Source organism: Chenopodium album, chromosome 6 (assembly GCF_948465745.1).
Source record: "Chenopodium album chromosome 6, dcCheAlbu1.1, whole genome shotgun sequence".
Lineage (NCBI taxonomy): Eukaryota > Viridiplantae > Streptophyta > Magnoliopsida > Caryophyllales > Amaranthaceae > Chenopodium > Chenopodium album.
The window spans coordinates 2610143-2624242 of NC_137839.1; the positions used below are offsets into that span (position 1 = coordinate 2610143).

The 14100-nt window shown below is 33.3% G+C and overlaps 1 protein-coding gene across 3 annotated transcripts; it reads left to right on the forward strand.

Annotated features, from left to right (window-relative positions):
• The first annotated feature begins 362 nt into the window (after window positions 1-362).
• Window positions 363-4992, forward strand: LOC145635568 (uncharacterized). Of its 3 annotated transcripts, XM_081686877.1 has the most exons (6): window positions 363-944; window positions 1045-1285; window positions 1555-1638; window positions 1749-3419; window positions 3513-3672; window positions 3969-4992. In XM_081686877.1, the coding sequence occupies exons 4-6, from the start codon at window positions 1752-1754 to the stop codon at window positions 4784-4786; spliced, it is 2646 nt and encodes an 881-aa protein (XP_081543003.1). In that variant the 5' UTR covers window positions 363-944; window positions 1045-1285; window positions 1555-1638; window positions 1749-1751; the 3' UTR covers window positions 4787-4992. The 3 variants fall into 3 exon arrangements, with proteins under 3 accessions (XP_081543003.1, XP_081543002.1, XP_081543004.1); XM_081686876.1 differs by having other exon boundaries at window positions 363-1285; XM_081686878.1 differs by having other exon boundaries at window positions 365-1285; window positions 3516-3672.
• Window positions 4993-14100: the final 9108 nt, after the last annotated feature.

Genomic DNA, 14100 nt, shown 5'->3' on the forward strand with positions numbered 1-14100 from the left:
TTCAGTTCAGCTCAGCTCAGTTCTGTTCAGCTCAGCTTAGTTCAGTTCAGTTCAGTTCTGTTCAGCTCAGTTCTGTTCAGTTCAGTTCAGCTCATAATTTCCTTCTCTTATAAAATATTCATTTCAGTTTAGTTCAATTAAGCTCAATTCAGTTCAGCTCAGTTCAATTCAGTTAATGAGAACAGACCCTAAGTCAACTCAACGCAAACTCAATTCCCCATACATGACAAACGTCTAGACTCCGGACCACCCACAAGGGAATGCAATCGACTCAAGAGTCAAGATAAAATTTGAGTACAATAAAGCCATGAGCTTAAACTTTAAGCAACCTCTAGTTCACCTCATATTCTGTACAATTGCATGGGTGTCAGTTATCACCATTGAAGCCTCTTTTGTTTTATTTTCTTCCCCTCTTTTTCTTCTCCAATCACTTGTTGAAATTCTTGCTAAACCTGGATTTATTTCCCTCTCAAACAGTTTTAATCATACATAATCTATCTTTTAATTCACTACTATTTAATCTTTTTTATGTTTCCTGACCCACAAACGACAAGTTATATGCAACCTTCCCTTTATTTTATAATCATACTCAAATAATTATTCATTAATTTTCCCAACTTTATTGTTAAAAAGATTTTCCTGTCCCTCTCTCAATCTCACATTATTTTTCTTCTACATTTAATTTTCTTTATAATTTAATAATTTAATTTCACTAGACAAAAACCCCACCAAATCTAACTCTTCATATTCTTATTCTTCTTCTTCCATACTTCTCTGTAACATTTTTTTTTAATAATTTATTTTATTTTTTAATTGTTTTTTATCTTCATTGAATTTTCTGGGTTGGTTGTTAGACACCCTTTGAAGTCAAATTTGGATATAATTTTTATTAGTCCTTCTTCTGTGGATCTCATTCACTACTACTCTCTCTAATAGTTTTACAGGTGAGCATTGTCAGAAAACTTAAAAACTCTGCTTCCTTTTTCTTTTTTGGCCTAAAATTTGATTTTTATTATCATTTCTAAATTTTGGGTTTTTGGGTAGATGCTAAAATTTTAGGAGAGAATTGGGTTTGATCAATGTAAAAAAAACAAAAAGCGAGTCTTGAGGTTACCTCACTCGCTAACCCAGAGCCTATTAGATTCCGACTAATCCAAATTCGAGCTGGGCCAGGCCCTTATTGGGATGAAAGCTCTCCCAACAAAATGCAGAGAGATTGCAGTTGAGAATTGAGAGTGAAGAAGAAAGAAAGAAAGAAATTACTCACTCAAGTAGTCAAGTGGAGGTAGTTACTACTCTAGTACTTTTTTTTTGAAGACATACTACTCTAGTACTTACTAGTTCTTAAAAGTTCCTTTCTTAGCATCTTATCTTAAGAAAAAAAAAAAAATTAAAAAAATTAATAAAGATCTCATTTTTCCTTAATTTTCTCTGATTTTTGTAGTAAATTATGATTTTAATTGAATATTTGATGCACAATTTTCATCTAACAGGGTAATCACTCTTTTTTTTTTTTTTTTTTTTTTTTTTTTTTTTTTTTTTTTTTTTTTTCAGTTGACAGTTGGTGAAGGAGTATTAAAATGGTGTAATCAATGTTGACAATCTTTGAATAATTTGGTTCAATTATAAGTTGCAAATGTAAGGCTTTTTCACTTTTTCCATTTTTGTGAATTTTGGTTTTTGAAATTTAATTTACTCACTTAATTTTGTATATTTTTGGTTTGAAAAATTGGTTGGTGGGGTTGAAGAATATGCCTCAAGACAAAAGAAGATCATCAATTAGTTATAGATCATTTGTAACATGTGATGATCCAAAAGGTGTTGAATGTGGGGTAATTAGAAAATCAAAGATCAATAATAATTCTCAAAAAAAGGAGCAAGATTGTAGTAATAAGGTTGAAGCTGACAGAAAGCAAAGAAATCAAAACACATCTCTAGTTGTTGCTTCTGTTATTAAGGAAGAGAGAGATAAAAAGGAGATGGGGGTTAGAGGGATCACACGGGCTGAACTCGAAAACCCGGTATCTTTTCAGCTACTAGAGGTATCTAAAGAGACTGAGAAGTTGAATCATGTGATCAATTCTTGGTCTAGTAGTAGTGGTAGTAGTTATGACAAGTTATTGAGGAAGAAACAAAATGATAGTGTTGCCAAAGATTTGTTGAGAGGAGCTCTTGATCTTCAAGAGTCCTTAGTCATGCTTGGGAAGCTGCAGGAGGCTTCGAGTTATATGTTGGGATTGTCGCGAAAGCAGAAGCAAAAACTTGATGAAGGAGCGTTTGATGTAATGGTTAGTGGGGTGAGGGGAAATTCGAGGCCTGCAATGCATCATGTAGATGGTTATCCTAGGAAATCGGTTGATGAGATGAGGAATGTTGTTAGAGATAGTCTTCTTAGGCAGAATATGATATCAAATCCTATATTTGAGGAGCATTATGATCATAGAAAGATGTCTATGGCTTCTCCTGATATGTTGCCTTCTACTAGTTCGAGTACTCAATCATCAATGGTTTATTCGAGTAATTTTGTTCCCTCTGATTCTTCTGTCTCATCATCAACAGCTTCTCGGAGGAAAAATGGAAAAGACTCGAATTTGATTGTTAGACTAATGGGTTTAGAATCATTCCCTTCGAGTCCTAGGAAACACACTGAGAGGGAGAAATTACTGAACTTGGCAAAGCCTACGTACGAAATTGATTCACCAAGGGCAAAGAGGCCTCAATTTGGTGCTCAAGAGGTGGGTTTGAAACAAAGAAGTGTTGAAGAAATACTAGAGAGATTAAAATTTAAGGGGCTTCTTAAAAATAGTTCTGTGGATGGCCTGACAATTCATTCCTCGGAGTCTGAAAATTACTCCTCGAATAATAGTTGGGTTGATGAAAGACCGCCTATTGTTGTCATGAAACCTATGCGCTATCCCTGTCTAGATCTTGACGAGCCTTATAAGACAAAGTTTTGGGGAGAAAGAGATGTGAAACCAAGATGCAGTAGAGGATCTGCTCAAGAAATTGTCAGAAATGAAGCTGTAAACTACAGTGAGAAGAATGAAGTAGCACGAGTTGATTGTGAAGAAAAGGCCAAGTCTGTAAAGAAGGTTGCATCTGCTAAGCTTAAAGGTTCTGTCAATGTGAAGCCAAAGGCACAGAAAAAGCAAACAGAAGTCAAAAAAGCAACTGAAGTTGAGAAGGTGACTCCAACTAGAAGGAAAGTTGAAGAGAAGAAAGATGCAAGATCGAGTGATCAGTTGAATTCACGAGATCAGGAAAGGTTTTCCACAGCAAAGATTACAAGGCAAAAGGATGGAAAATCTATCTCCAAAAACCAGTCTTCTAATCAACAGAACACTACTTCCACTTCAATGTTAGATCAAAGGAAACGCAGAACATCAGAACGAAAAAAGAACAGACAACCAGCCTTAGAAGTGAGTTCCCTTGGCTGAAAACTGTAATCCTTGGTCTCTTTCAGTTTATAACCTGTCACAAAATATGAGTAACATGAGTTTCTTATGATGCAGCAGGAAGAAAAGAGGATTTGCAAAGGTGAAAAGAAGAGAAGCACTGTCTTCTACAAAGAGGATATTGATTCAGCAGGTGACCGCACTTCTGTTTGCCCTGCAGTCAACAGTTTTACTGGTGATAACAATGACAACGAAAGGTGTCAAAGTCAGATCAGAGGTTAGCTTACACCTTCATTTCTAAATGTATTGATCTGTCTTCTGAAGTTCTGATACACTCGAGTTTTTATTCTCTACTTTATCGTATGATCATGAGATCATCTCTCGTAAAGTAAACATATATTGCTGTTAAAATTTCTTTTCTGTGATATTATATGCACACAGATCCAGAGTTTACTACTATACTGCTTTTTGAATTGTGCTACGTCAAAATTTTGGTGATAGTTTGTGGGTGATGCAAGATCTGTGTTTATTGAGAAACCATTTTTTAGTTTTGCTTTATTTTTTTGATTGCAGATTATGATTTTGACAGTCAGATTAAGCTGTTAGATACTCCAGACCGATATTCATGTCTTCCAAATGACAAGAATATTTCTCATTATGATGACAACCAAAGCTCTTATTCTGAAATTACATCAGTGTCTACTAGCGAATATTGCAATGTGGATCAGCTCAGTGAGACACAGAGTACTCTTCATGAAGTTACCTTGATTACTACCCATGAAAACGGTATTGCAGTTCATCATGAAACTAATCAAGAAGGAACTAAAAGCCTCAAAAATAGCGTCGAATCAACAGATAACAAGGCCTTGAGACCGTGTCTTACTCCCAGAATGAAGCTAAAAGCTTTGCTTCTAAACAACTCATCGTTTGTGAGCCACGTTGAGGAGCTGTTCAATATTCAAGTCAATCCTGAATCAGTTCCTTGCATGATAGATGACAATGATCAAGATTCAGAAAGTTCTCAGATACTGGTAGATTGTGCTAACGAACTTTTAGAACTTAAAAGCTCGCAGTTTTTACAAACATGCCTGCCTCTTCCGCGCATCTATACAACAAAATTACAAAGTTATTTCTCCTTGGATCGGCTGTTGGAGGAAGTATGCAATGGCATTGAGAGCTTAAGATTCTATTCAAGGCCGGTAAATGATGAGTTTCCCTTCGACGATCTCTATGTTATACTAGATCGAGATTTGGAGTTCAAGAGCATAACATGGGAAGTTGGTTGGAAGAGTATGTTTACTCTAAATGAAGTTGAACAAGTTATAGGTGAGGTTGACAAGTTTATCTTAGGCAATTTGATTCAGGAGGTTGTTTCAGATTTTATGCTATAGTATAGTACTACATCCTACATGTTTTTTTGTTTTTTTTTTTAATTAATTTTGCAGCATTTATGAAATTTAATAGAAGGTATATGCTAGAATTTTGTAAATAAGCATCATATTGTTGATACAACAGGTGGTAGGCCAAATACAGGTGACTTAATCCAGAAAAATTTCCTTCAGATGGAGAAGAAATTAAGGTTACCCCACCTAAATAATTAGTGAATGATTTCCTATAATTCATTACTTTGTTTAATGTTCTTATTTCAGGAGAAAAATAGTAAACATCTCTTGGTATGAGCTGTTGGATTTGAACATTAGTAAGCATTAAACATATGAAATTATGTTATTCTGGTCAGGTTATTGTATTACTATTATGAAAATTGTTTAAACAAACAAAGTATTTGACATGTTTTCAAAGTTTCAAATTCACAAGTCTTTACAACTTTCAAATTCGGAATGGAATAAGTTTATATAAGTTCAAACAAAATAAATCGGAGTAATTAGCTGGTTTATTAGTGTCACATTTTTGTTGTTCGGAATAGGAGCTAAGTAGATATGGCCAAAGGGAGGACAACACAAGGCCCAATATGGTGGATGTTCTTGATTTGTGTGGTTTTAACAATTGGATTATACTTAGTTAATGGGCCTTGGCTAGTTCAATGTATGTGGGCCTATACAGTGAAACATAATGTTAACTGCTAAGAGCCCAATTCAAGTATTAGAGGCACAAATCCACTATGTAGCTGAAGAACTAGAATTGAGAAAAATCTTTGTTTAAAGAATTACTACACACCAATATGACAAAATTTTCAATTTTCATGTAGCTTTATTACTTGTATTTGATAATCTCATTCAGTACTCAAATAAATGGGTATAAGCTGATTTACCTTATTAAGATGTTCATTTTATATTTTATGTTGCAACTCATTGAATCAAATGATTGTGATACTCTAATGAGTTTAAACATCACTTATTAAATCTTATCCAAACTTTATTATGACTAGAATTTATATACGATATAATACAGAGTATTAATTTTCTCATAAGCAGTTTTTTAAGGTGATAAGATTGTGATTTTTTTCAAAGTTTGAAATATATGTGCCCCTAATATTGCTCCTGAATACTTGGTACTATTCACGATTAGAGCTACTACCTCCGTTTCATATTATTTGCAACAATTAGACATTTTTCTCTACTTTATGTTAAATCGTTGATCAGAATAGGTGGAGTTTGAAAGACAAAACTAGTTATTGGCCCGGGCGATGCTCCGTATCATTATAAATTTATTAATTTTAATCGCACTATATATATTTTGGCTTGTTTGTCATTGAGAGTTTAAGTGTTTTTTTTTTTATTTTTTTTCTCAAAGATGATAGCTTAAATAGCTTGTTGTTTGTAAGAGCTGGTTTGGCTATAAGAATAATTTTTTCCATTAATAAATATAGGGTAAATGATAAATCAATCCGTCGGGTTTAAATTTTTTTTTGATAAATCATATTTGTATAAATTTGATGTCAATATATAAATTTGATGTCAACATATATATATATGTTACTCCATAATGCACTAAAAAAATATTACTCTATAATTACAATTGTAAAATACATTTGCATTTAAAAAAAAAAAAGCATTGTAATATATAAATAAAATATTTTACTCCCTCCGTCCCTAAATCACATTCCTAATTTCCTCTATTATGTGAGGAATAAATGCTAGAAATAGGAATGTAATTTAGGGACGGAGGGATTACTCTATAATTACAATTTTATGAATTAATGCACACAAAAACTGGAGTAAAGTTTAATTTCTTACAAATTTTATTATTGTGCAATTATTAAGGAGTTACATTTCAAGGGAAATTTAAATAGGGTGTACCTTGTGTATATGAAGAGTTTTCCGATGAAACTAAACATTATTACATGGAGATTAATGCATGGAGTTTTTAATATTAATGAACTGATGCCACATCATATGCCAAACGACAAAATTAATGACACATGGAAAATAGTATGTCTTGTCATGGATTTGATAATATACTAGGTTAGAACCCGTGCGATGCACGGTTTATATAAAGCATATTTTTAATTTGTACATTTTAAAAATAAATTGGTATTATACATGAAAATAAATAAGAATTATGAATATTTATTTTGTAATTTTATTTTTTTTTATTTTAATCAAAATTACGATATATTATCTATTCAACGTTATCTAATTCATAGTTCAATGTAGGAAATCATTTATTATGTGCTATTTAAAAGTGTTTCAATTTTCTACGATAAATTGATAGATTTTAGTTGTAATGTAGAAGGTTCCAAAATTTAAATTTCAAAAATATTAAATATGATAGGTCTACAAAAAAAAATTGACATCATCATTGCATTTAGGCGGGAATTTTTTTTACTGAGAAAGCGACACGTGGGTAATGATGACGTCAGCAACTTCTGTTTTAGTAATAATTAATAGATATTTATTTCCATTTTTAAATCTTCATTCCATTATTCTTTGAAGGATTTATTATTCATCGCAATATAATTACTCATATTCAAGATTATAATAACCGATATTAAGCTATTATGACATATAAAACAGCTTTATAAAGTGTGTCCAAGTAAACAAATTCGTCCAAGATGAAAAATAGGACAATCAAGAACAAACAAGGTTGTGAATTTCACTCCAATTCAGTTGAGAAAATTCTAATACATCACCGTTAGACACAAATAAAATTACATAACAGCTTTTTGTACAACTAAAAGTCCTATTAGTACCACTGAGATGTTTTTATCAGAATTACTCAAAGTGTCTTTTGTACTACTGATATCATATGTAGTACTACTGTGAATGTTCAATAGTACTATATTGTCTCTCAGTAGTACTCTTAAAAGTTAAAATGTTATTTTTTACAAATTGTCATCAATCAATCATCAATCAATATAACTATATACTAAAAGACACAACGGCAATGACACGTGTTATCTCGTGGTGAGTCTTTAAATTTTTTTTTTTATTTATTTTTTTTTGGAAAAAACATTAATCAAGTAAAGTTTTAATGAGGTTAAAATAGTGGTTTAAAAAAAATGACTAATAGGTAAATTGCCTTAATTGTTAAAAATTAATTATTTCTAAATTTACTTTTAGAAAGAATAAATAAAAAAAAAAAACAATCACAACAATAGGAAAAATATCATAGATTATAATACATTCATAATATAATAATAAAAGATTATTATAAGTAAATTATTTTTCCATGCTAATTACCCTAATAATCAATAACTATATATGAATAATAAACATTAACCAATAATAACTACATGATATACTGACTGATTACTAATAATTTTTTTCATATTTGATATTGCCAAAACATTTTTAAAAACATACCGATAGTCAATTAGAGCTCATAACAATAGGAAGGTTGAACAAAGAAGTAATACATTATTCAGAAGATATGGATTAATATTGTAACTGGCTTGATTTGAGATAAAATAATAGCGTGATTTTAACAGTGATGAGTACAAAGGGAATTGAATTATTTCGCGAGGTAGATATATAGTTTTAAAAATTTATTTAATTAACAAGAAAATAACGGCACTGCACTGAAATACATAAATATAATCATATGATCAAATGCATAAAAGCTAATTGGATCTTCCGTGATTATTTCAATAAATATTTTGGTAGTTTATTTCACAATATTATTAGACAATTTTCTTACACGCGCACTAATTTTTTAACTAAATAGTGTAGAATTGATAATAAAAATTACCGCGCGTGGCATGGGACCTAACCTAGTTGCTTGTACTGTAATTGCTTGTGCCTAACTGTGAGACCCTAGGAAGCACTCAATTCACTTAATATATGAAGATATTTGCTAAGTCTCCCAATATCTTTTACCATGTTAAAAGAACGGATAAAAGGGTGTTTGGTAATTGGCTTCTTGCATGGGTTTTAGCTTTGGCTTTTTAGTTTGGTTAAATAGCCAAAAAAAATAATATATGTTTAGTTGTGGGTTGTTGGCTGCCAATATAAGTAGCTTTTTCTTTTGGTTTTGCTTTGTTGGTCCACTTTATTATTAATAAACAGCTAATAGTCACAACTAATTTTGTCAAAAACTTTTGTAAACAACTGGCTTCAACAACTAATCTATACAGCTAATACTTTCAGCTAGTCAAATAAACCAATCAAAAGCAAATCGTCGATTGCCAAACAACCCCAATAACCAAGTAACCCCTAACTGCCCGAATAGCCCTATGTGAAAATTTGTGTATTATAAATCATACGTTTACCTCATATGACAAACAAAAAGAAACGAATGAAATTCATTTTTGTTAACAACGCATATATTGATAATTCGATATATCGATATAGATTAGGCAACCTAGCCACACAAGACTTAAATCAAATTTTATAAATTTGTGTCTACACCATACTTAATGTGGGGTGGAATGTACCTACACCAGCCACCCCCTCCCATACTAGCGGTGGCATCCAACCAATTTGTTAACCCTTATGAGGTTTTGATGATGATGTTAAGAATTGAGCAAACTTCCTTTTAATAAGGATTTTCTAGTGTTGTGATGTTTGCAGGTTCAGTAGGCGTTGAGGGGTGAAGTAGGAACTGAGACAAAGGAACTTTAGAAGATCCATGAGGACCAGTAAAAGACAGAAGAAGAGTTCCAGCAATGGAACTTCTCGAAGTCTTTCAACACGAACTTCAAAACGGGTTGTAATTTAACGACCTGGTTCCGGTGTAATGCTGGGGAAAGCCTCAATTATCAAGGATCAGTGCAAAGATCAAGATATCAACTGAAAAAGATGGACTTCATAACTTATAGTTGTATAAAAGATAAGTTTGTTTTATAGGTTGATGTAAACCCATTAATGGTTGTTGCGCATGGAACTTATTAGAAATCAGATAAAGCTTGGCAAACAAACTAATTCGTAAAAGATAATTATAAGTTTTATGAAAAAGTATTTATTTGATTTTATCCTTTAAAATCTGGTTTAACTCGGTTTTATCTTTTTCATAAAATTCTATCTTTTAACAAAAACGAATTTGATAAAATTTGGTTTTCATAAAAAACGAAATTAAATCTGCTTAGTTTAGGTTTTAAAAAGATAAGTTTAGATTTCTATTTAACTTATCTTGTTTGCGAAAAACCTAGTTTATGAGCTGAGAAACTCCTATAAATATAGAAATAATTCAGCTTAGCAAAATGAGAGTTTTAAGCGTGAAAACCACTTAGTGCTTAAGAGTAAGTTTGCCAAAGGTTTAAGCTTTATCATTTTGATTTCGGGTTTCATGTGTAGCTTTCCATTTATGTATTAGAGTGTGTCTTTGAGTTGTAATTGGTTTTGGGGTGAGATTGTGAATTCTCTTAAATTCACGTTTGAGTGTATGAGTTTGAATTCTCTAAAATTCGAGTGGTAGTTAGTCACCCCGAGTGTGTCTTGGGTTGCACAGTGAGAAAAAGGAACCTGAGTGTGTCTTAGGTCGAGAAAGGAACCTGAGTGTGTCTTGGGTCAAAAAAGGTGCCTGAGTTTGTCTTAGGTTTGATAGGATAGGTTCTTATCAGTTAGCAAGTGTCTTAGGAGGAACTTGCGAAGCAAAGGTCTGTGTAATAGGTTGTACTAGGAAAGTTGCCTATTATAGTAGAATTTTTTTATAAGTCCCAATAGGGCCGAGGTTTTACTTCCAGTTAGGCACACTGGATGGTTTCCTCGTAAAACTTGTTGTGTGCTTTAAGTTTCTTAATGTTTTTATTGTTTATTTCCGCATAAGTTCCGCGATTGGAACCTACTACCATTCACCCCCCCTCTCATAGTAGTTCATCTAAACTAACAATTGGTATCAGAGCAGGTTCTCACAAAGTTACAAGCAACCTTGTAGAGTAAAGTTCCTGAAGAGATGAATGCTCACGAGAAACTTGAAGAAGGGTATTCTACCCAAAGACCACTGATGTTCAATGGAAAGTTTTATTCATACTAGAAGAATAGAATGGAGATATTCATTAAAGCTAAAAATTACCAAGTATGGAGAGTCATTGAAAGTGGTGACTTCGAGGTAACGAAAACCAATGCAAACAAAGAGGTAATTCCTAAACCACTAGCTGAATTTGATAAAGAAGATTACGAAAAATATGAGTTAAATGCTCAAGCAGTGAAAATCTTGCATTGTGGACTAGGACCTCATGAGCACAATAGAATCATGGGCTGTAAGTCCACAAAGTAGATTTGAGATTTACTGCAAGTAACACATGAAGGAACGAATGAAGTTAAACGTTCCAAAATTGACTTACTAATGTCAAAATATGAAAGATTTGAAATGCTACACAAAGAATCCATTCAGGATATGTTCACTAGATTTACTAACATTGTCAATGAGTTAGAATCTTTAGGCAGGTCCATACCCATTGATGAACAGGTAAGGAAAGTCCTTAGAAGTCTTCCTCAAGATGAGATCGAGGTGGATATCCAAGGTCACTGCTCTGCAGGAATCCAATGACTTCACCAAATTCAACCTTGAACAGCTTAATGGTTCCCTGCTCACTCATGAACTCCATCTTGGAGCAAACTCTGAAAGTTCCAAGAACAAGAGCCTTGCTCTAAAGGCTTATGAATCAAGCGACTCTGAAAATGACGATGTGGAAACTGTCATGCTTGTACGGAGGTTCAGGAGAATGCTAGGAAAAAGAGGAGAAAAGAACAGACGAGGATAGCCAAGTTCCAAAGAGTTCAAATGCTACAGATGCGGTTCCAAAGAACATCTTCTCAGAGACTGCCCTAATCCTAAGGAGGACGAAAGCCAACTACAAAGGCAAGGAACAGAACAAGTATTACAAATCATCATTCTCTAAGGAAGATGTAATAAAATCCATGATGGCTACATGGGGAAACTTTGATTCAGAAGATGAAGGAGAAGGAGAATCCGTAGAAGAAACATCCAACTTGTGTTTAATGGCTAAAGCTGATGATGAAGCTCGTCTGAAGGAACTTGAATCTGAGGTATGGTATGACTATCGACAACTCAAACATTTAAATAAAGAAAATCTTATGGATATTATTCTGGAACTTCAAGAGGATTGTAAAGAACTAAATAGGTCGAAGTTCCAAATTGATCAAGCTTTAAAAATCCACAAAGAACATAGTGAATGGGTTGATAATATGAAAGCTGATGTTCAAACTAGATTCTTTGATTTATATGATAAAAATGTCCTTCTAAAAGAACAAGTTGAAAAACTAAAACATGACAATATACTGTTAAATGTAGAGCTGGCCCAGCTAAAACTTGGAATTGACTTTCCTGACACTGAAGTTCCTATTGCAAACCAACTTCCAAATTTTGAGAAATTAAAATCAGATTTGGAAGAATTTAAAATAAAAAATCAAACCTTAGAGGAGGAACTTGCTAAAGCCAGGAAAGGCAAAGAAGTGATTAATAATGGAATTCCATCTTGGATAGCTAATGCTCCAAACAATAATAAAGAAGGACTAGGATATAAAAAGAAATCTAGGAGAAATAGGAAGTATGTAGATCTACCCAGTCAAAAATTATGTCACTACTGTGGTGGTACAGGACATCTTTGAGCTACATGTCCTAAGAGAATTAAAGATACTCTTAATAATACTGAGCATGCTGAACAGGTCTGGATGAAGAAATCTGACTCTTCTTCCAAAACAATGGAACCCAAGGAAACCTGGGTTCCAGAAACTAACTCTTAATTTTCATGCAGGTTCCAGTGAGGGGGAACAACACTTGGTACCTCGACAGTGGTTGTTCTAAGCACATGACTGGAGACAAATCTAAATTTCTCTCACTGGATACCTACTATGGAGGAACTGTGACCTTTAGTGATAATAAGAAAGGTGAAATCATTGCTATAGGTAAAGTAGGAAGGTCAAGTTCCCATGCTATTGAAAATGTTTTTTTAGTCGAGGGTTTTAAACACAACTTGTTAAGTATTTCTCAATTTTGTAATAAAGGTAACTCAGTTAGCTTTACTTCTAATCTTTGTAGAATCATTAACAATGACACTAACAATATTATTCTTGAAGGAACCAGAAAGGGGAACACATATATTGTGGATCTCAATGAAGTTCCAGGTAGTAGTTTGACCTGCCTTAGTGTCATTGAGAATGATCCCTTATTGTGGCACAAACGATTTAGCCATGCTAGTTTTTCTTTGCTTAATAAACTTAGGTCGAAAGAACTTGTGGAAGGACTTCCATTCATCAAGTTCCCAAAAGATAAAGTCTGCAGTGCTTGTGTTAAAGGTAAGCAGACACGAATATCTTTCAAATCTAAGAATTTGGTAAGCACCACAAAACCATTGGAACTTATCCATATGGATTTGTGTGGTCCCATGAGGATACAAAGCAGAAGTGGCAAAAGGTATGTGATGGTTATTGTAGATGATTTTTCCAGATATACCTGGGTTTTCTTTCTTGTAAGAAAGGATGATACATTTGATCAGTTTGTTGCTTTTGTGAAGAAAGAACAGAGAAGAACAGGTCATCAGTTAGTCCACCTGAGATCAGACCATGGAACTGAGTTCGAAAACTCAAAATTTGATGAGTTCTATGAAGAACATGGAATGGACCACAACTTCTCATCCCCCAGGACTCCATAACAAAATGGAGTTGTTGAATGGAAAAATAGAAGCTTGGAAGACATGGCAAGAACAATGCTGATTTCCAATGGACTACCTAGGAACTTCTGGGCAGAAGCTGTAAACACAGCTTGTTACATATTGAATAGAGTCTCTATTAGAGCTATAACCAACAAAACACCTTATGAACTAATGAAAGGAAGAAAACCAAATATCTCTTACTTTAGATCTTTTGGTTGCAGGTGCTTTATACACAATAATGGGAAGAGAAACTTGGGAAAATTTGATGAAAGGAGTGATGAGGTTGTATTCTTAGGATATGCCTCAAATAGTAAAGCTTATAGAGTTTACAACAAAAGAACAATGTGTGTTGAAGAGTCTGTACATATAATTTTTGATGAAACCGACTATGTGATTGATGTACAGGATGATGATGATGATTTCGAAATAGGGTTGGTAAGAAGACATGACCCTGATGAGGAATCGACTACATCCATGAAGCAGCAAGACAAGAATCCTACAGCTGAAAATCAAACTGCAACTGAAACAGAAGTTCCTCAAGAGGAAAATCCATAACCTGATAACCCAGAATCTGAGAATCCAGAGCCACTGAATCAAGAGACAGAAGACAATGGTGCTGAACCAGAAAGATTGTATCCAATCAAGGATTTTACCCCTAAACGTTGGAAACATCAAAAGTCTCACCCAGTGGAC